Raw genomic sequence first — 23,444 nt, 5'->3', positions numbered from 1 at the left:
CGATATCTACTCTCTCTCCATAGTCAAACCAGGGAAGAGACCCACAATTTAAGACAGGCCTTGCTGAGTCATTCACAGAAGGCTCTCAAAAGAGAGCAGCACTTCTGGAGCTCACGCTCTCTCTTTTTTTTTTTCCCAAAACATCTTTGTTCAGTTTTTCAAAATGAGGTTCTCTTACCACCTGCATCCAATTCTCCTGGGACACCTGTTATAATTGCAAATTCCGTGCTTCCCCCCAGACCAGATCTATTCAATCCAATCACTAAGGGTGGAGCCTAAGACTCTCCAGGTTAAACAAGCACTCAATCGAATTCTTAAGTACACAAGATTTGAGAACCACTGTTATAGGCTGAGAATTTTGGTAATAAATTAACATCTGGTTTTATTTAATTCAGCCTCAAAATATCTCAGAGTAGTGCAAGGCTAGAATTTTTCCTTTCTTTTCTTTCCTTTTTTCCCCTTCTTTTTTTTTCTTTTCCTCTTAACAGCAAAAAGATTTCTTCAAATGTGATCTCAGTCAGAGCTGCTCTGGCTGGTCAGGGAAGGGGTAAGGATTGGTGTTCCACCCTCTGATCTCTACCTTAGCAAACTTTCTCTCTTCCCAGCCCTGAAAAGCACAGATTTAGGGATTTGATAGGCCTGGTTTGAATCAAACTCTCATCACTCATTTGGCGAGCAAAGTGACCTTGAACAGTTATTTAACTAATGTTCTTTTTATAAATTGGGAACTATTAATAATAGGTAACAGAGTTCTCTGGAGCAGGGCCTTGACTCGAACACACTCCCTTGGCTGGCTGGGTGCCAACACCCATCAGACTAGGGCCCTCAGGTTTGTCTCCCCAGTAGAGGAAAGGGTAGGTCGTAGCCTTAATCAAATACTGTTTAGATTTCTGCCACGTCAAAGGTTTATTCACTGCAAAATTCTGTCCCTACAATTGCAAGCATTTCACATCCTTTCTGATAAGCTGACCTAAGGAATGTTGATACTATTGGCTAACATCTAGTGGCTTCTAATAGGCATTTTTTATTATTTTTGAGACACAGTCTCTCTCTGTTACCCAGGCTTGAGTGCAGTGGCACAATCATGGCTCACTGCAGCCTCAAACTCCCAGGCTCAGGCAATGCTCCTGCCTCAGCCTCCTGAATAGTTGAGACCACAGACACATGCCACCACAGACAGCTAATTTTTAAGAAATGATTTGTAGAGATGGGGGTTTTTCTATGTTTCCCAGGCTGGTCTTGAATTCCGGGGCTCAAGCAATCCTCCTGCCTTGACCTCCCAAACTGCTGGGATTATAGGTAGGAGCCACCATGCCCATAAAACTTTCTTAAATAAATACTAATCAATGGTGTCCAAAACACTTTTCTTTAAAAATTAAAAAACTTGTTTCAAAGCATTTGTTAAGACAGTATGTTGCTGCAGTTTTTCCAAAAACATCAATGAAGTAATCATTTTATCACCAACAAAAAGTGAGTGGTGTGTTTTACAACGAACACAAGTGACATGACTACCCTGGGGGGATTATTTCTAAAGTGCGCTACTGGAGAGGTATTTCTGGACCTGCAGCTCACTCGTACCAACGTAATGAGCTTTAATGCTGAGACAAACACGGCTAGCCTGGGCTGTCACCTAAGTGACTGTTCTCTTTCTCCTTTGGGCATGGGAAAGGCAGAAAATACAACCTAAGTCATTAGATTCTAAGAGCTAAGTTTTAGTTAGTTGTTCAATCTGGACCTTTTCATCCTTTCTAAAAAGACTATCAAGAGATCTGTTGATGTTTTCTCATACAATTTAATTCACTTTTTGTTATATTTTTAAATTCACAAGTGCATCTTTGCTAATAATTTCAAGGCATATAAACATGTTTAAACATACTACATAATAAAGCAATTATTTTTCCTGCAAATTTAATTTTGAATGGTAATATCGGGTTTTATTTGGCTTTTTTTAAAAAACACATGCAAATTACGTACCATAGTTGATTAACAGCATAGCAAACACTTGGTTTGTTTCCATTCAACATTCCAGAGTTCATCCAAAAAAAAAAAACTTGCATGAGATTTCCTTAGCTTTGGTGTCCTGAGGGCAGGCGGCAAGTACCCTCATTACATAGCAGAGCTCCCAGCCTAGTAGTAACTTCAACTATATTTACTAAACAGAATGAAGGAAGGATTAATAATGAATACATGATAAAGCAAAGTGAATAGGCCTCAAAGCTTGAGAAACAGGGAGTTTTCTGAGCTCAGAATTGAAGGTAGAGGCCAGGCGCAGTGGCTCACTCCTGTAATCCCAACACTTTGGGACGCCAAGGCAGGCAGATCACTTGAGAGCAGGAGTTTGAGACCAGCCTTGCCAAATGGCAAAATTCCATTTCTACTAAAAACACAAATATCAGCTGGGCGTGGTAGCAGGTGCCTGTACTCTCAGCTACTCGGGAAGCTGAGGTGGGAGAATCGCTTGAGCCCAGGAGGCAGAGATTGTAGTGAACTGAGATTGCTTTACTGTACTCCAGCCTGGGGAACAGAGCAAGATGCCATCCAAAAAAAAAAAAAAAAAGGTGGATAGATAGCCTGCTGTGGCGATAAAGCCTTATTCTTTTTTTTTTTTTTTTTTTTTTTGAGACGGGGTTTCGCTCTTGTTACCCAGGCTGGGGTGCAATGGCACGATCTCGGCTCACCGCAACCTCCGCCTCCTGGGTTCAAGCAATTCTCCTGCCTCAGCCTCCCTAGTAGCTGGGACTACAGGCATGTGCCACCATGCCCAGCTAATTTTTGTATTTTTAGTAGAGACGGGGTTTCACCATGTTGACCAGGATGGTCTCGATCTCTTGACCTCATGATCCACCTGCCTCGGCCTCCCAAAGTGCTGGGATTACAGGCTTGAGCCACCGCGCCCGGCCCGATAAAGCCTTATTCTAACCTGTTTTGTTGTGACAGGCTCAGACTACATGCTTGGGAAGAGGCAAAGGCTTAGAAGCAGACAATCTTAAACCAGCTATGCAAGGAAGCCCTCGCTGTATTCACAGACAATGCTATCTCTGACATATCTGAAGGACAGTCCTTGAAATTTAGGGAAAAGGACAATGGGTTCTTTAGTGACTTCAACCTGAAAGACTAATCTCAACCCCAAGTAGTGAGCTCAAAGATATGTGAGGAAATTCAGCTGTCCTAGCAGGAATATTTTTTTCAGAAATACCACCTGAATCCTTTTAAGATTCATAAGCATAATGATTGGGTTTTCACACTTTCATGTGAGATATTCCTACTTCTAACCTTATTACTATATTGGCGCCTTACTCAGTTGACATGAAAAAATAGTATTTTCACCTGAACTTCAGGTGCGACTCCAGCAGCTGCCCATAAGCTCCTCTCAACTCTGGATCTAATCTGTAGGACTAAATCAGCTACTTGTAGTTTCTGGGTAATGCAATTAGAAAGTGTGTTTTGTTATTGTGATTATAATTATGCACATTTCCTATAGCAAATATTAGAGGAGACATCCTCCATGGCTGTTTGTTTGTTTTTTGAGCTCTGACATGTCCTGCTGGGTATACCAGAATGCAAGGCCCTCAGCATTCTTTACCCAGGACGTTTCTCAGGTGTGGGTTTGCTGTGGCCAACCATGAAGGATGAGGTTGTTTCACTTGAAACAAAGAACAGATGTGTTTATTGCTTGTTAGAAGAGCAGCATATTCCATAAAGCCCAGTGCTCCTTAGCTGTGAAGTAAACCTACTATGTGTGCACCATTCATCTGGGCCTGTGGTGTCACCCATCTATCTGGGTCTTGGGAACAAGGAGAACCTTTGCAAACATGCTGATGCTCACACTAGATCATGAATAATAAAGTGCTTTGTCTCCAACCCAGGAGTTTATGTCTTCTACCAGTGTTCACGAAACAAGATGCTAACTTATTTACGTTTAAGTACAGTAAAATCAAATGCCAGCTCCTTCAAACGTGTTACTTTTATAATAGCAAACCAGTTGCTATGATTACAAAATTAGAAAAGATTCTTTTTTAACAAATTGTTATTTCCTTCCAAGCTTCTCTTGGTAGCCCTGATTAAAAAGTTACAAGGGACTAGGAAGAGAGGGTAATGGGGAATTATTTAATGACTATAGAGTTTTTGATGGGGATGATCAAAAAGTTCTAGAGATGAGTGGTAGTGATGGTTGTACAATTGAATTGTCACTGACATGTGCACTTAAAACTGATTAAAGTGGTATATTTTATACTATGCTTATTTTACCACCATGTAAAATAATACAAACAGAAATGAAATAAACTAATATGTTATTGGCATAGGAAAAAACTAAGCTAAAAACGCATACACACACAAAAGTCCAGGCAAGACTCAAATAGTTACGTAAATAAATAAATGTCCACGATTGTACTTTACATCAGTAGGAAAAGGATGTTTAGCCCGTATATGAAGATTCACCCGTGTGAACCAAAAAGCACAACAGTCTAGATAATTACTCATATCTAATTAGATAGATTGACAAAAAGGAGAAAGCTCAAGAAGTGGCAGCTGTCACTACAGACCATCACACCCCAGCCCCACACTTAGGCAGAAGCACAGCAACCCATCATCATGGTTTCTATCACCCTACATGTCCAGGAACAACTTTTGCAGTAGCATATGTCAGAAGCAATCTCTAAGAGTGCAGGCATAATTGATATGAATCCTCCTAGGTTGGCATTTTTTTTAGATACGCATGTCACTAAGGGTTTGCTGGTTGCAATCTTACTATGTTGGAAAAAAGATGCTGTTATAGACCCTTCTAGAAAACTCTTCAAGCAACAGAAATTTTATTAGAAAGAATTTATAGACTGTATGAAGTAAAATTTTATAAAGAAATCTTGGGTTTCAGAATTCCAGATTAACATAGTATACCTCGACCGCCAATTACAAATGATTATCAAGAAATATTAGTATTTCCCCAGATAAGTTGGTAGGAGATGATGTACAAATAAATGTGGCATTGGGAATAGAACTTTGTGATTAATAAATACTTGAAGTCTAAAAACTCCATGTAAACAACAATGAATTGATGCTATCACTCAGTCCTTTCCTCTGCACAGACAGAAGCTGCGGACTCGGTTGGGTGGGCCTTGACAGCACCTCTAAAGAGAATGCCTTTCTACTGTAAAATAACATTCTAAATGCATTTCAATACAAAGATTTGTAGGTTAAGCCCTAGTGCATGTCTTGCCTAGGAGCTCAATCATTCCCAGAAATGGACGATTTTGCCCTTGGTTGCTTCTATTTGTAAGTGTAATTAAAATATATGTTATTTATGATTTTATCATAATTTACATCACCATCATTGTCATAAAAATGATATATAGATCTAGTTAATTATTAATTCTGTCACAGTTTCATGTATTACTGAATTGCCAGATTCTGGTTGGTCCTTCCCATTATAATGAATATTGTTTTTTTCCCTAAGAACAATTGAATGAACACTTCTGGCAAGACTGTCATCCATTAGAACATTCCAAAGCTCCCAGTGAGTTTATATTTAGTGCAATTAAGGTGTAGAGCAGCTGGGTTAAAATGTTGTAATTTATGTTTCCTCCATTTGACATCGCCAGTCTTTCAATATTTTTTTTTTGCACTCAATGCTGTAATTTGTGAACATTCATCATTTATCTCTTCTACAATTTGAAAAAAAATTGTTTTCAAGGTGGTCAGCCGTGTCTTATTTATTTATTTATTTTATTTATTTATTTTCATTTTATTTTATTTTTTAAGACAGGGTCTCTCTGTGTTGTCCAGGCTGGAGTACAGTGGTGTGATCTTGGCTCACTTGATACCTCTACCTCCCGGGTTCAAGTGATTCTCCTGCCTCAGCCTCCTGAGTAGCTGGGATTACAGGTGCCACCACACCTGGCTAATTTCTATATTTTTGGTCCAGAAGGGGTTTCAGCATTTTGATGAGGCTGGTCTCAACGTCCTGATCTCAGATGATCTGCCCACCTTGGCCTCCCAAATTGTTGGGATTACAGGCATGAGCCATCGCGCCTGGCAATCACTAGTATTTTAAATTTGTTTATGATACGTTTTTTATCTAGAAGATTTCAGTGGTAGTAATGTGAAACTTAACCTCTCTTTTTATGGCTTTGGGGTATTTTCATCCTATTTAAGAAGACATACAATTTATTTTTTCTTATAATGTCTTGCATGTTTTTCTTTTACAGTTATTTCTTTATTCCATTCAAAAGTTTTCATTTTTCAAAATTCAGTTCCTAGAATAGATAATTACAAGGTTCATAGTCAAACAATACAAAAATGCATACAGTGAAAGTGCTAGCTCCAACCTTGTTTCTTCTTTCTCTAAGTCTTTTCCATCCCATGGAAGTTAAGTTCTTTCATGTGTGGGATATACATATATATAATATTCTTCCAGAAGTTCTTTATGCACATCAAGTAGATAGAAATGTAAGATACTGATTTTCCAAACTTGCGAAGTTTGGATCAACCCACATTTTTTTCCACCAAGTATCTAATTGTCTGAACATCATTTATTGAGTAGTCCATCCTTTCCACATTTATTTTATTATTATTTGAGACAGAGTCTTGCTCTGTCACCCAGGGTAGAGTGCAGTGGCGCGGTCTCAGCTCGTTGCAACCTCTGCCTCCCAGGTTCAAGCGATTCTGTGCCTCAGCCTCCCAAAGTGCTGGGATTACAGTCGTGAACCACCGCACACGTCCTCCACATTGATTTTAAATGCCAGTTTGCTCGTATCATAAATTCTCATACACATGTGTAATTGTTTTAAGTTTTTAACTTTTATTCCTACTTTGTTCTTCCTGTGTCAACAACATACTTTTTCTTGTTCCTTTTTTCCAGGTTTGCTGCTCTGTGAAGCAATGGAACAGATGAGCAAATATGAACTGTTACGGCATTAATAGTCATTGCAATGAAATATTGGCTAGCTTTTAGAAGAAAAATATTATGCTTTTCTATATTTGAATGTGAAAATGATTTTGTGGCAGGCAGCTTGTAAGATGGCCTCCAATATTCCCCACCTCCTCATCCTTATGGCCTTGGGGTCCATTCCACTTGAGTGTGAGCTGGATGTAGTGACTTGTTTCTAATGAATAGAATACAGTAACAGTGATGGCATGTCGATTCTGAGATTAGGTAACAAAAAGACTGTGAGACTGTGATTTCTGCCTTGTTCACCCTTTTGTTCTGCTGCTGGCTCACTCTGAGAGAAGCCGGGTTCCTGTTATGAGCTGCCCTATGGAAAGGCCCATGTGGCAAGGAACCAATGTCCCCAGCCAAAAGCCAGCAAGGACCTGGGGGCTGCTTCTAGCCATAGGAATGAGCTGGGAAGCAGTTCTGCCCTTAGTTGAGCTCTGAGTTGACCCTAGCCCCAGCCAACCTCTTGATTGCAGCATTGTGAAAGACCTGGAGTCAAAATCACTCAGCTAAGCCACTTCTAAATTTCCCACCCACAGAACCATACAATAATAAATGTTTGTTGTTTTAAGCTGCTAAATTTAGGAGCAATTTATTAAATAGCAAGAGATAGTAAATAAAGGAGTGTATCTGTGGTGAGTGTGAGCTTATGAGGTAATATGAAGTTCTCTCATCCAAGCAAAATATATACTTCAAGGCCTTACAGATACAGATAATATTGATTTTGGAGAATCTGTCGTGGCCCTGGGTCTGACTTTGGATTTTGGAAGCCCAGAACCTGATTTTCATCATAGCATGAAATAGATACATCATTTAGAGCAAACTCACATGAACCAAATTTATGAAATTGATATGACAAAACGAAACACTAGTTTATTAACTTATAAGTGAACAAAAACCAATCATGCTGACCGAAATACCAGAACATTTATGTCTTTGTGACCAGCACTTTCTCTCCCTAAAGGCAAAATGTAATGTCAAATATGGAAGGGGTTGCTTGATGAACACAGAACAAAGGAAGTTTAACATAGGTTCCAAGTGTTTATTGGCAATGAGCTAAGGCTCGTACTAAGGATAATTTCATCAGTGGAATCAGATAACTTGACAACTGCTGTCTACAACTTCCTGCATCTATGTCTGCTCCAGGATGGACTCCTCAGTGAGCTTGGAAATTCCCCAAATTTCCTGGCTAAGGCTCTTTCCTTTCCTGGCTGGGCACTGGCCAACTTTTCATGTTGTAACTCTGGTTTTCTAGACTACTATTATGACTAACCCCTCTTTGGAAGGAGATTTCTTCTTCTTCCTTCATCTTCTTTCTTTTTTCTTTCTCCTCCTCCTCCTCCTTCATTCAGCAGCTAGCAAAGTACAGTGGCTCACAATTGTAATCCCAACACTTTGGGAGGCCAAGGCAGAGGGATCACTTGAACCCAGCAGTTTAAGACTAGGCTGGGGAACAAGATGAAACTTTGCCTCTACTAAAAATATAAGAATTAGCCAGGTGTAATGATGCACACCTGTAATCCCAGCTACTTGGGAGGGTGAGGTATAAGAATCATTTGAACCCAGGAGGTGAAGGCTGCAGTGAACTGAGATCTTGCCACTGGACTCCAACCTGGCAACAGAGCCAGACTCTGTCTCCCCACAACAAAAAAATAAAATTAAAAATTAAAATAAAAAAAACAGTGGCTAGATGTGTAGATTTGTTACATGGATATATTGGGTATGCTGAGGTTTGGGCTTCTACTAATCCCATCACCCAGATAGTGAACATAAAATCCAACAGACACTTTTTCATCCCTTGCCCATCTCACACCCTCCCCGCTCTTGGAATATCCAGTGTCTACTGTTTCCATCTTCATGTCCCTGAGTACCCATTTACCTCCCTCTTGTAAGTGAGAACATTCAGTATTTGGTTTTCTGTTTCTGTGTTAATTCATTGAGGATAATGGCCCCTGGATGCATCTATGTACCTGAAAAGGACATGATTTCATTCTTTTTACTGCTGTGTAGTAGTCCATGGCATATATGTACATTTCTTTATCCAATCCACCATTTGTAGGCCCCTGGTTTGATTCCATGTCTTGGCTATTGTGAAGAATGCTGCAATGAACGTATGAGTGCATATGTCTTTTTGGTAAAATAATTTATTTTCCTTAGGGTGTATACCCAGTAATGGGATTTCCAGGTCAAATGGAAATTATATTTATAGTTATTTTAAATCTCTAAACTACTTTCCACAGGGGCTTAACTCATTTGTATTCCCACCAACACAGCAAAGTGTTTCCTTTTCTTCACAGTTTTGCTAATATTTGTTATTTTGTGACTTTTTAATAACGAGCATTCTGACTGGTGTGAGAATGGTATCTCATTTGGTTTTGATTTGTCTGATGGTAATGTTGAGCATTTTTTCATACTTTTTTGGCTGTTTGTATGTGTTCTTTTGAGAAGTGTCTGTTCATGTCCCTTGCCCACTTGTTAATGGTGTTGCTTTTTCTTGTTCAATTATGTAAGTTTCTTATGAATTCTGAATATGAATTAGACCTTTGTCAGATACATAGTTTACAAGTATTTTTCTCCTATTCTGTAAGATGTCTGTTTACTCTGCTGATAGTTTATTTCACTGTGCAGAAGCTCTTTAGGTCTCAGTTGTCAATTTTTGTTTTTGGTGCATTTGCTTTTGAGACTTAATCATAATTTCTATGTCTCTGTGAATGTTCAGAAGAATATATCCTAGGCTTTCTTCTAGGATTTTTATAGTTTGAGGTCATACATTTAAGTCTTTAACTCATTTGGAGTTAACTTTTGTATGTGGTGAGAGGTAGTGGTCTAGTTTCATTCTTCAGCACAAAATTAGCCAGTTTTTCCAGCACCATTTATCGAATAGATGTCATTTTCCCATTGTTAATTTTTGTAGACTTTGTTGAAGATCAGTTGGTTGTAGATATGCAGCTTTATTTGTCGATTCTCTATTGTGTTCCATTGATCTATTTGTTTCTTTTCTTTTCTTTCTTTTTTTTTTTTTTTTTTTTTTTTTTTTACCAGTACCATGCTATTTTGGATACTGTAGCCTTGTACTATAGTTTGAAGTCAGGTCATGTCATTTCTCTTGCTTTGCTCTTTTTGCTTAGAATTGCTTTGGCTATCTGGACTTTTCCTTGGTTCCATATGGATTTTAGAATTTTTTTCTGGTTCTGTGAAAAATAACAGTAATTTAATAGGAATGCCATTGAATTTGTAAATTGCTTTGGGCAGTATGGACATTTTGGTGACATTGATTCTTCCAGTCCACGAGCATGGAATGTTTTTCCATTTGTTTGTGTTATCTATAATTTATTTCAGCTGTGTTTTGTAGATCGTGTTGTAGGGATTTCATATCTTTAGTTAGACGTATTCCTAGGGTTTTTTTTTTTTTTTTTTTTTTTTTGGTGGCTATTGTAAATGGAATTGCGTTCTTGATTTGGTTTTCAACTTGATCATTGTTGGTGTATAGACATGCCACTGATTTTTGCATATTAATTTTGTATCCTGAAACTTTACTCAAGTTGCTTATCAGGACTAGAAGTCTTTCAATAGCATATTTAGGGTTTTCTAGGTATAGAAGGGTCCTTTTTTTGATGTGTTAATAGATGAATCAAATTATAGTTTCCTCTTGCTGGCATATTTAAAGTAAGTTTTACAAAAACCTTTTTTTTTAATTTTAATTAGGTGAAGGATGTTAATTAACTCAACTCTCATAATCATTTCACATTGCATATGTATATCAAATCATCATGTTGTATACCTTAAATATATACAAATTTTATTTTTCAATCATATCTCAATAAAGTTGGAAAAAATTCATTATGATCTATACATTTATCCCCAAACTTTATTTATGCCTTATCTCAATTTGATCCTTACACCAACCCATTGAGGTAGGTATATTTTCATCCTATTACCCATGAAGAAATGAAAGCAGAGGTGGGAACCTCTCTCAAAGATTAATAGCTAGTATATTTCAGAAATGATTTTACTGACTGTACCTCACAAATAGATTGAGAGACGGGGAAAAAAATACCCCTTTCTATCACCATTGCCTCTGTCTCTATTGTTTCCAAATTGGAGTAACTATCAGCATCACCTGGAGGATTTGTTAAAGCACAGATTGCTGGGTTCCATGCCCAGAGTTTTAAATTCAGTAAGTCTGGGGGTGGGACCTGAGAATTTGTATTTTAACATGTTCCCTGGTTTAGCTGATGTTGCTAGTCAAGGGCTCACACTCTAAGAACCATTTTTTTGCTTCCAGGTTAACACCATCTCTCTTTTGGAATATTCCAATAATTTCCTGCTTCCCACCCATTTTTCTAAAGTACAATCAGAGTGATCTACCTAATTTTACTTGGAAATATTTATTGGGTGCCAGATACTCTACTAGAGGATGTAATAATGAGCAAAACAGACAAGGATCCTGATGTCACAATAACCTAAATCAGCCAGTTTGCCTGGAACACTTTCCTCCCTTGGCTGAACATCATGTAATGATGTTCATGATCTCCTTTCTGTGGCTGTAAAACACAGAAGCAAATAATTAAAGTTCCATTCTTGTAATCAGCTGACGAAATGGTTGAGGCAGCTCTGTGCTCGTTGATTTTGCTCCATGAAGTTGTTTGGTGAAATAATTTAAACTCCAGCTCATTCTCCACATTAGGATAAGGTCAAAATGGCCTGATGGATGTTGGGTGAGCAGGAATGTGGGAGAAAATTAACTAAGATTCTTTAGGTTTATTCTTCTAGTTTTGTAAAACTCTACAAAACCACTCCTTCATCTGTAGAAGCAGGGAGGGCAGCAAGCGTGTCTTGATAATGTCTAGTAAATCCTGCCATCTTCCTGTAAAGGTCTGTCTTATTTCTCTGCCCCTACCCATAGGACCAATCCTAGCAAGAGTGAAGGCCAAGTGTTCTGGGAGTAGTTAATACAGAAAAATCTTCACCACTACCAGTTAGGATTATCTTTACCTCTCCTCCTTTTCACTCTTAAGGGCTTGAAGTCTACTTTTTTGGGTAGGCAGAAGAGCCAAAATACTGCTCATCTGAAAATTTGGTTGTGCAATTTCTTGTCATTTACAGAATAAATTCTTATTCTAATCAACAAAGCTAGAGTTAAAATAGAAGGCCCTGTCCTTCTTCACAGCACCTTGAATTCTGTGCTCAAAACATGACCCTGTTCCTCAGGCTGTTGAAACAGCTCATGTTCTTCAGGATGGCAAGCCAGAGTATGGGGGCCAAGCTGCATAGGTTGGTTGATTTTTTGAGTATTTGATTTGTGTCCAAAGTAAACAGTAAGCCTTTAAACTGGGGAAAGACAAGAACAGGGTATGCATTCCGAGCCACCTTTTTTGGTTGCTGTGTGAAGGACTGGAGGTAACTAGAGATAGGAAGACTAATGAGAAGGCTGTTGCAGGGATCTCCAGGGATGCTGAAGAGAAAAAACGGTGTCCTAGATTGGAAATATGGACAGGAGGATGAGAAAGTATATGGATTCCTGAGATATCTGATGGTGCCAGGAATAGTTTTTGGAACTTCATCCAGGGGGACATGGGGAGGAATCAAGGATAACACTGAGATTTTTGGCTTAGGCAAGAGAGTAGATGCTGAACTCATTCCTTGAGATAGCCAATACTGGAAAGGAAGTCTAGGACTCAGTATGGATATGCTGAATTTGAGGTAGCTTTGGGACGCTAATGCAACTGGAATGACTAATATATAGTTAAATAATCACATTACTCTTAAGTGTTAAATCCTTCTATTTTGTCACCATTCCTGAGATAACAAATACCAAATTTCTTTTTTGGTATGTTTGTTTTTTTCTTTTCTTTCTTCTTTCTTTCTATTTATTTTATTTATTTATTTTTAAGACGGAAGTTCACTCTTGTTGCCCAGGCTAGAGTGCAATGGCACAATCTTGGCTCACTGCAACATCTGCTTCCTGGGTTCAAGCGATTCTCCTGCCTCAGCCTCCCAAGAAGTTGGGATTACAGGCACTTGCCATCACATCTGGCTAATTTTTGTATTTTTAATAGAAATGGGATTTCACCATGTTGGTCAAGCTGGTCTTGAACTCCTGATCTCAGGTGATCCGCCCAGTTCGGCCTCCCAAAATGCAGGGGTTACAGATGTAGTCACTGCACTTGGCTCTGTGTTTGTTTCTTAGAGACAAGGTCTCACCACGTTGCCCAGGCTGGTTTCCAACTTATGTGCTCAAGGGATTCTCCTGCCTTGGCCTCCTAAAGTGCTGGGATTGTAGGCATGCCCCACCATGCTCAGTCATTTTCCGTATTTCTTAACAAGACTTACAATTTACCTTTTTTAGCTTTACTTCTTCCACCTATCCATATCCACAGTTGCCCAGCCCAAATTCATTTGGGTTCCTCAAAGGCTTAATGCATTCTGTAGTCTCAAGGACTTTGGGCCAGCAGTTCTGTCAGAAATTATTCAATTCTCCTTTCTGTGCATTCAACAAAGAATTAGCAAAATTAGCTGGGAGTGATGGTGCGAGACTGTAGTCTCAGTTACTCAGAAGGCTGAGATGAGAGAATTGCCCGAGCTCAGGAGTTGGAGGCTGCGGAGCCATGATCAGGCCACTGCACCACAGCCTGGGCAAAAGAGGAAGACCTTGTTTCAAAAAAACAAAACAAAAGAAAAACAAATATTTAGTTAAGGCCCAGGTAGGTGCTAGGTGCTGGGATAAAACGGTGAGCAAAAAGACTTTGTCCCACCCATTGCCTCATTACACTATAATGGCAGATTTAAATACTAATTTAATAATTACACAGGAAAGAAAGAATTGCAAATGAGATCAGAGCTGCCCATCAAGGCACCTAGTGGGAATGGGGGTCTTCAATGATTTTTGCATAGCAAAAGCTTTCCTGAGAAGATAGTTGATTCAGAGGTGGGAAGGAAAGAGGCTTCTAGGCTGGGAGAACACCCCTGTGGGAGAGGTGTAACTTGGCACATTACGGATAACTAGAGAAATTTGCACTTTTTCTAAGACATCAGGAAAGGAGTTGGGGAGAGACTTATTTATTTTGGCCCATAGCAGCCGCCATCCGGTGGCAGGTAGCTGCAACAGCATCGCACTGATTCCTGGGAGTTGTAGTGTTGACGTGAGCTAGCCAACATGGCGTCCCGCATTGTAGCGCGGCAAGGGGCTGCAATGGCCCTAGGCCGGGGTTTCCAAACCGCCAGGACGCTGCTCCCCGCGCAGACCTCTATCGCCTGCAGTAAGTGGAGAGGGACTTGCGAGCTCTGGGGCGTTAGAGGCCCAGGGTCAGGATTGGGGAGGCGAGCCTGGAGATCAGAGGCAACTCTGGTGTTGGGGGGAGATTGCGGGGGTCTGCAGGATCTCAGGGCACTTGGAGTCCTGACCTCCGTCGTCCTCTCTCCCAGGGTTTCACGAGGGGTATGTCCGGCAACAGAGCACTGGGCCTTCCGAGCCCGGCGCCTTCCAGCCGCCGCCGAAACCAGTCTTTGAGGATAAGCAGCGCCTCGCGCAACCGGAACGCAGGTGAGGCTCTGCCATGGCGCCAGGCCGGCAGCTGGGGTCGATGCGCGCGTCAGCGCGTGAGCGCGTTCACGTTGGACGTTCCGGCTCTAAGGTGGGGCGTGCACCTCCCCCTGCACGTGGGGGTGCAGGATTCCGGAGCCTGCGTTTGTAAAACGCCCCTCTCTGTTCTGTCTTCCTCGCTTCTCCCCAAACCAGCATAGAACTTCTTTGCAGTTTTATTGAGTCAGAACTTCAAGTAGGGATTCCCCGTACTTTAAACACTTTCCTCTGTGGTATTTGTCCTATACCAGAATTTTTCTTTGAGGTACATCCTATTTGTACTGGTTTACGTTCACGAGCAGTTCTTTTCTTTCAAAAGACCCTTAACCCTGGATAGGAATCGATTAGCCAACTTAAAAAATTTGTTATGGTTTAGGTTGGAAGTTTTGGCAGACATGGCATAGTAAAAATTGCCACTGAATTGTGTCTGAAACGTACTTATCAAAACAGTGTGAATAAAAACTTAAATGAGTGGTGGTAATCTTGAAGATACATGTAAATTTGAAAGACTTAAGACCTGAAAAGAGAGTTGTGTAACCATCTTTTTAAAAAGCCGGATTTCAGAGGAAAAACCTGATACGATTATAGGCTTCTTGAAAGGGTTGTAGGTTGTTGATTGGACTACTTCTGGGATTTTTCTTTTCTTTTCTTTTTTTAATTTCTGAGAGTCTTGCTCAGTCACCCAGGCTGGAATACAATGGTGATCTTAGCTCACTGTAGTCTCAAACTCATGGGCTCCAGTGATCCTCCCGTCTCAGCCTCCTGAGTAGCTGGAACTTACAGGCACCACACCTGGCTTTTGTTGTCGTTGTTTAACATTTAAAATATTCCATGGATTTAAATAGAAGTAAACTTGGAGTTAGAGAACCTAGAAATTCAGAAAATATTTCCTAATAAAAACTTTTTTTTTTTTTTTGAAGGTAAAGCTAGAATCTCTCTCTCTCTTTTTTTTTGTTTGTTTTGAGACAGAGTTTTGCTCTTGTTGCCCAGGCTGGAGTGCAGTGGCACGATCTTGGCTCACTGCAACGGCCGCGTCCCGGTTCAAGCCATTCTCCTGCCTCAGCCTCCCAAGTAACTGGGATTACAGGCATGCACCACCACGCCCAGCTGATTTTTGTATTTTTAGTAGAGACAGGGTTTCATCATCATGGCCAGGCTAGTCTCGAACTCCTGACCCTCAGGTGATCCACCTGTGGAATATCTCTCTTAAAGGGTGATATTTAATAGAATTCACGTAAATAGGAATGTAAATTATATGCTCTGGAGAACAATTTGACAGAATTTAGTAAGTTTAAGTTGTGTATATCTTCTCAGAAGGCACACAGCCTAAAGAAACTCTAACATGTATGTACAAGGAGACAAGTACAAGAATGCATGTAACACTATTTTTTGTAACAAAAATTCAGAGGCATACATATCCATCAGTAGGCGAATAGGCAGATACATTCATGTGACAGAATATTGTACAGCAGTGAAAAATGAACTAGAGCTAATTTTTAAACATGGATGATTTTACAAATATGTGTGTAAAAAAACCCTTTAGAATCATTAATATAGTAGGATGTTATTTTTATGAAGTTTAAAAGTATAGCCTGGGTGCGTTGGCTCTCAGCACTTTGGGAGATCAAGGAGGACACATCATGAAGTCAGGAGTTTGAGACCAGCTTGGCCAACATGGTGAAACCCCCATCTCTACTAAAAGTACAAAAAAAAAAAAAAAAGCCACTGTTGGTGGTATGTGCCTGTAATCCCAGCTACTCGGGAGGCTGAGGCAGGAGAATTGCTTGAACCCGGGATGTGGAGGTTGCAGTGAGCTGAGATCACTCCACTGCTGTCCAACCTGGGTGACAGAGCAAGACTCCATCTCAGAAAAAAACAAAAAACTATACTAAACAATATATGTTGCCCAGACATACATGCATATGTAAAGTAAAAAGAAATGTAAGGGGGACATTCTGAAACTTCTCAGAACAGTCAAACCTAACTTTGCCACTAGTGGTACCAGCTGATATTATGTGTCTCCTGATGTGACAGAGTAAGTTGTTCACATCATCATCTCTGTAATATTCTAAAATTATTTAATCTTAGTCTAGGCATGTGGAAACAATCCCGAATCTAGGAATAAGATAGTAGGCCTTGACTGTTCAAAACAGTTAATGTTATAAAAGTACAAAGATGGGGAAAAATCCTAGTTTAAGAGACTAACAACCAAATATGATTGATCTGTGAAGCTTGACTGTATTTTGAATTGGGCAAGAATAGATGTAAAATACTTTCCCAGGTTAATGACATGTATTTGAGTATGCACTCTGTAGTAGATCAAGCTTGTGTAACCTGCAGCCCATCATACAGCCTTGGACAGCTTTAAATGTGGCCCAACACAAATTTGTCAGACATTATGAGATTCTTTTTTGCCTTTTTTTTTTTTTTTTTTTTGGCTAACCAACCATTCTTAGTTTATGTGTGACTCAAGATAATTCTTCCAGCATGTCTCAGGGAAGCCAAAAGATTGGAAACCTTTGTATTGGATTATGTTTTCAAATTAATGCTAACTTTCATAGGTGTCATAAGGGTATCACAATAATATAGGAGCCAGTCCTTATTCTTAGAATAAGCTTTCTAAATTATTGAAGAATGAAATGCCTTACTTTTCCATTTTTTTGAGACAGAGCCTTGTTTTGTCACCCCGGCTGGAGTGCAGTGGCATGATCTTGGCTCTGTAACCTCCCACTCCTTGACCCCTCCCTACTCAGCGTCCCAAGTAGCTGGGACTACAAGTACCAGCTTTTAAAATTTTTAAATTTTTTTTTTTTTTTTTTTTAGAACGAGGTCTCACTCTATTGCCCAGGCTGGTCTGGAACTCATGGGCTCAAATGGTCCACCCTCCTCAGCCTTCCAAGTGTTGGGATAACAGGTGTAAGCCACCACACCTGGCTGACATTTTCAAATGGTTCGGAAAAAAATGATATGTATACGTAAAGCAAATACAGCAAAATTTGAGCAGTTGGTAAAAGTAAATGAAGGATCTACAGGTGTTCATTGTGTAACTATTTTTGGTAGGTTTTAAAATTTTCAAAGTAGAAAATTGAAGAAAAATTCATGGGGATAATCGCCAAATTTAGGATAGTAATTATAGGGAGTAAGAAGGCATACACAGGGGCTTTCACAATATTGATAATTTATTTCTTGAGGTGGGTGGTAGAGACATAAATATTCCTTGTACTGTCATTTATATTTTTTATGTAGATTAAATATTTCATAATGAGTTTAAAATTAGTTATAGAAGCAAAAAGGAAGTTTTTTTTTTTTTTGAGCAAAAGGATTTCACCTTTATAAGACTCACATAATTTTTATATAGCTTCATTTCTGCAGTGACAACAATCCTGAGATAAACAGGCAGGGTCCAATCATTCTCTTTTTACAGAGGGAGAACCAGGAACTCAGGGAAATCAAAATGGGGACGTTAACGGGATTTCTTTCATTTCTTAAGTAAATGAGAATTTATGGTGATTTTTTTATTCTAAAACAAATACCTCACCTTGGCCAAAAATGGGACATTACCCAAGGTTCCCTACTAGACCAGAGGAGAAAAGGAAGGGCTTATCTCCTACAGAGGCACAAACAAGGCAGACTAGGACCCAGGAGTCGCCTAAGGCCCAAGGGTCTCCAGTTAGGAGAATGTTAAATGCAAGCATGTGGGACTGGCCTAAGGTATAGGAGGAGCAGGGGGAAAAACAAGAATTATTAATTGTGGTCAAGGAGCAAAGACACTATGAAGCCTCAGGATTTCTTCAAGGGATACTGCTGTGCCAGGTCTAGAGGGCAGAAAGATACAACCATGAGACACCAGGACTACCAAGCTGATGGGGTTACCTGGCCTCTGAACAACACCTTACGATAGGCAGGAAGGAAGTAAACTAGAAAGACTGCAATGCTAGAGGTTCAGAGACAGTCAATAGGGAGTAGAAGGGCCTCTGCTGCTCTGGGAAGATTCTTACAGGGTAAATAAGCTCTTACTGTGCCTAAGAGAAAGGGAGAGGGAGGCAAGGATGTGTCATGGCCTTAACTTTCTAGAGGTTCATATTTATTGGCATTTGACCTAGAGTCCTTGCCATGGGCAAGGCGCAGCCCTGGGCCATGTATAGGAAAATCAGCATTTGTACTTTCTCCTCAATTCCATCTGTTAATCCACCAGGCCAAATCCCTCCCACCCTCACCTGTCATCTAAAGAAGATAAAATGGTTCAGGGACATGATGTGCTGAAGCTGTGTCTCTGGATTTGGAGATCACTCCTCAGTTTTTCACTTCCACACGATTCCTTGGGGCAGGCAACCAGTGAATGACTACATATACACCTGGCTTAAAGTTACTGACTTGCTGCCACTTGGAGACCTAGCTGTTCTCTGGACTCATCATTGCTATGATTCCATCAAAGGAAGAGCTAGTGTGGTCATATACCATCTCTCGGTTACTCTTCATCTGTACATAGGCATCACAGTTGTCACAACCATCACATTTAAACTGGTCTATAGACTTGACCAGCAAACAAGCCCATAGATGGCCGCAAGTTCTTTGGCACTGTCTCCAGGGCCATCTTCTGTGATCAAGAAGATCATTTTAAAAGTCCATTTATAATACTGATTTATATGTTTTATGTATTTTCTGACATAATTTACTATAACCTGTATAGCTCAGCGTGAGGCTTGTAGTTATGGTTGTAGGCTTTGGAGATTGATAGACATGCCTACATTTAAATCTTCACAGATTTATAGCTATTATGGTAATGGGTTAGTTATTCACCTTTTTTTTTTTTTGAGACGGAGTTTCGCTCTTGTTACCCAGGCTGGAGTGCAATGGCGCGATCTCGGCTCACCGCAACCTCCGCCTCCTGGGTTCAGGCAGTTCTCCTGCCTCAGCCTCCTGAGTAGCTGGGATTACAGGCACACGCCACCATGCCCAGCTAATTTTTGTATTTTTAGTAGAGACAGGGTTTCACTATGTTGACCAGGACGGTCTCGATCTCTTGACCTCGTGATCCACCCGCCTCAGCCTCCCAAAGTGCTGGGATTACAGGCTTGAGCCACCGCGCCCGGCTTAGTTATTCACCTTTTTTAAGCTTCAGTTTCTTGCTCTGTAAAACAGAGATGACACCAAACTCACATGGTTACTAGAAGGATTAATTTATGCAATAGATATTTCATAAAGCTTTTAACAAAATACCAGGTCATTGGTGAGGAATTGTTAGCTATTTTCATGAGCATTAACAATTTTAGAAATAAGATTGACTTTTATTTAGACAATGAAGAATAAAACATGTCAATATCATATTCTTTAATTTCTTTGAAAAGCAACAGTTTTACTTCTAGCGGCCTATTAAGTTTACTTTTAATTAATTAATTAATTTATATTTTTCACAGGTTCTTGAGTCCTGAATTCATTCCTCGAAGGGGAAGAACACATCCTCTGAAATTTCAAATAGAAAGAAAAGATATGTTAGAAAGGAGAAAAGTACTCCACATTCCAGAGTTCTATGTCGGTCAGTAAGAGCTGTATGCTTTTATTGTTAGTGATTGGATGGTTAGTTTCTTTGCATAAAGAAGACTGTTTTTTACGTACCTGGGTTATGCCATATGAGGTATTTATTCCTACATTAAAAGATTTAGGCAGTTAAGAAGTTATCTAGAAATGCCGTTTGTTTGTTTCTGCATCTTATATAAAGTTTACTTCTCAGCTGAAAAAAAGTTCACTTCTCTTTTGAACTTGTAGGAAGTATTCTTCGTGTTACTACATCCGACCCATATGCCAGTGGAAAAATCAGCAAGTTTCTGGGGATTTGCATCCAGCGATCAGGAAAAGGACTTGGAGCTACTTTTATCCTTAGGAATATTATTGAAGGACAAGGTAAGTTTTATTTCATCATTTTCAGTGTCTAGAAAATGTTATCGCAGGATTTCTTTTTGTTTCTGCATCCTGGGATAAGAAATCTGAAACTTGAAAGTAAAAGGGGACTCTGAGGGAAGATGTGGAGCCTGTGGCTTTAAAATGGATTGAGATTTGAGGTTAATGATTAAATATGGTTGGAATAACAGTCATTAGAAGTAGACTTTGCAAACCATGGCAACATCAAAGTGGGGAAATAAGTGACTATAAAGCAGTATGGGGATATTCCTTTTAGGAGTAAATATCCCATGAGTACTTTAAGACAGATGTTAATGTCTTCATGAATTACTTGCTCCTAAAATGAATACCCACATTTTACTTTATGTTATGTCACAAAACAAAATCATCACTGTTCTATATGATTTGGGAGGAATTTTAAAAAGGCAAAATTGTGTTTGTATACTATTCCTAATAGGCAGAGGAACAAGCAGTAAAACTAGCAAATTATGAATTAAAATGGCAGGTACAGTTAAGTTTATAAAGTTAAATGCTTCATGATTTCCAACAACAAAGTATTCTTATTTTCAAAGATCGTGAGAACAGTTGCTGTCTTGCTTATTCTGTAATGACCTAGTGGGCTGTGCATGTAGGCATTCAGCAGGACTTGACTGATCACAGAAATTTGTGCCTTAAATCAGGCCAAATACTTGGAGAGGCCTTGTAATAGAAGTAAATGAGCATAGGAGGGAGTCATTTGATTTTCTTTAAGCATTAAGACGTTAATAGTTTTCAGTCTGCATGGTTGTAGTCAGTCAGCTGTGAGATACTGTACTTGAAGTACTGGACACATAATACTCAAAAAGGATTAGCTCCCTCTTGCCATTCTCTATAATATATCTGATTATTGTAACCAGCTTCAACCCTCCCCATCACTGCTTCCTGCATTAGTGTTTCCTTCTTGTCCAGTGGCTTTGTATACCATCTATATAATGATAACTTCCAAATTTATAACTCCAGGACTGACCCTTTTCAAGTTCCTGATTTGCATATGCAACTACATGATCAATACTCTATTCAGATGTCTTATCAACATAATTTGAAAACACAGCCCTTTATTTTCCCTTGCACGGTGTTCCACTCACAGTCTTTTCTATTTCCATAAATGGTACCACTGCCTACCTACTTATTTTCACACATGCAGTCAATCAAGTTTTCTTGGCACAGTCTCCAAAAGCTATAATGCAATTTTGTCTGTTCTTCCCTCTCCATTGCTGTCACCCTCATCCATGTCACCATCGTCTGCCTGCATTTGTGCAGTCTCTCTGGTTTACATTTCTGGTGTCTTACTCTGTTTGTGCTGTCGTGACAAAATGCTACAGACTGGGTAATTTAGAAAGAACAGCAATTTATTTCTCACAGTTCTGGAGGCTGGGAAATCTAAGATCAAGGTGCAGGCAGGTTTGGTATTTCATAAGGCCTCCTTCCCTGCTTCTGAGATCGTGCCTTGTTGCTTGTGCTCTGGAAGGGCCAAGCACTGTGCCCTCACATGGTGAAAGGTGGAAGGGCAATAGGCAAAACTAGTTCTCTCCAGCCGTTTAAGCAACTAATCCTTAATCAAAGGAGCTTCTAACCAAAGTTGGAACTTAAAAATTTACTTACCCCTTTTGCATCATAAATCTTATACTCTTAACATGGAAGACTGATTTTTCTTCAAGTAACTGAGAGATAAAAACATAACATGGGAAAGAATTCAGACTTTCTCTGAAGTTACTATGAGAATTGAAAAGATACGTGACAAGATATTTATAAAGGCCATTTTTTCTTTTTTAGACTATCATTCCAATTCAGACTTTCTCACTTTATATTTAAATGGATTTTAGCTTATTTCTATTTCTTTCAGTAATCTTTATCTTAAAAATTTCAAATTAAAAGCACATTTTCTACATGCAAAACGTTGTGCTAATTCCTTTATGAAATGCTTTTACTGTGGTATGAGACATGTATAGGAATGTGGACTTAGATTGTAAGAATATGTTTTCGTTTCTATTTAGGTGTTGAGATTTGCTTTGAACTTTATAATCCTCGAATCCAGGAGATTCAAGTGGTTAAATTAGAGAAACGGCTGGATGATAGCTTGCTATATTTACGAGATGCCCTTCCTGAATATAGCACTTTTGATGTGAATATGAAGCCAGTGCCACAAGAGCCTGCCCAAGAAATTCCTGTTAATATGGTATGTGTTATACATTTGAAACTAGAAGTTCAAGTTTAAAATAAGAATCATCTTAATGAAAACTTCAGAAGCATTTTTGCTTATGCCTATCAGCCTAATTATTTTTTTCTTTTCTTTTTTTTTTAATCTTCCTTAGCTGAAAGTGAAAATGAAGCCTAAGCCCTGGTCTAAACGCTGGGAACGCCCTAATTTTAATATTAAAGGAATCAGATTTGATCTTTGTTTAACTGAAAAGCAAATGGAAGAAGCTCAGAAGTGGAGTCAGCCATGGCTTGAATTTGATATGATGAGGGAATATGATACTACAAAAATTGAAGCTGCAGTATGGGAAGAAATTGAAGCATCGCAAAAGTCTTGATTCTGAGAATGAATTTGGTTAGTTGCAGAAGATATATTGGCTTTAAGAGGATATATTTTGAGAGCAATTTAATTTCATTTATAAGAACACAGTAATTACATGAACTAAGCTTTCATTGTTTTATTAATACTTTTTTCTAAAATAAAACTTGTACACCAGTTTGTTATGCTAAAAAGAGAATTACACATGCCAAATGGTTCCATGTCCATTTGCTTATTGGAAGCAAAGCTACAATAGAAGTTAGAGCATCACCAGAATGTTCTTTAATGAGCATGTAATCTGAGCAAGGGGAATAGATGGTGTGATTTTTTGTAAATTGCGAAATGTTTATAAACACAACAATGTATGATTTATAGAATAATAAAATAAACATTCATGTACCCACTATCAGGTTAAGAAATAGAACATTTAGTAATATCTAAGAAGGTTAAGAAATAAAACATTTAAAAAGATCTAAGAA

The 23,444-nt window shown here is 39.2% G+C and overlaps 1 protein-coding gene, 1 non-coding gene and 1 pseudogene across 2 annotated transcripts; 2 read left to right on the top strand and 1 right to left on the bottom strand.

Annotated features, from left to right (window-relative positions):
- Nucleotides 1-3,203: 3,203 nt before the first annotated feature.
- LOC120362292 (small nucleolar RNA U13) lies at nucleotides 3,204-3,307 on the top strand. Its single transcript, XR_005578248.1, has one exon. It is a non-coding gene; the product is annotated as a small nucleolar RNA U13 (small nucleolar RNA).
- A 10,753-nt stretch (nucleotides 3,308-14,060) lies between these two features.
- On the top strand, nucleotides 14,061-23,444 carry MRPL19 (mitochondrial ribosomal protein L19). The gene is made up of 6 exons (XM_003922561.4): nucleotides 14,061-14,190; nucleotides 14,357-14,474; nucleotides 19,931-20,049; nucleotides 20,280-20,414; nucleotides 22,445-22,626; nucleotides 22,763-23,444. The coding sequence occupies exons 1-6, from the start codon at nucleotides 14,088-14,090 to the stop codon at nucleotides 22,982-22,984; spliced, it is 879 nt and encodes a 292-aa protein (XP_003922610.2). The 5' UTR covers nucleotides 14,061-14,087; the 3' UTR covers nucleotides 22,985-23,444.
- Nucleotides 18,508-19,107, bottom strand: LOC120366350 (transcription elongation factor SPT4-A-like; annotated as a pseudogene).

Source organism: Saimiri boliviensis, chromosome 1, assembly GCF_048565385.1.
Source record: "Saimiri boliviensis isolate mSaiBol1 chromosome 1, mSaiBol1.pri, whole genome shotgun sequence".
Taxonomy (NCBI): domain Eukaryota; kingdom Metazoa; phylum Chordata; class Mammalia; order Primates; family Cebidae; genus Saimiri; species Saimiri boliviensis.
This window is presented reverse-complemented; position numbering and strand designations above follow the sequence as displayed.

Excerpts from the sequence above, each read along its gene's own strand:
- MRPL19 (XM_003922561.4), top strand. The coding sequence starts at position 14,088 with ATGGCGTCCCGCATTGTAGCGCGGCAAGGGGCTGCAATGGCCCTAGGC. Across the intron at positions 20,050-20,279 it reads CATTCCAGAGTTCTATGTCG|GAAGTATTCTTCGTGTTACT; the intron begins GTCAGTAAGAGC and ends TTGAACTTGTAG. Across the intron at positions 22,627-22,762 it reads AAGAAATTCCTGTTAATATG|CTGAAAGTGAAAATGAAGCC; the intron begins GTATGTGTTATA and ends AATCTTCCTTAG.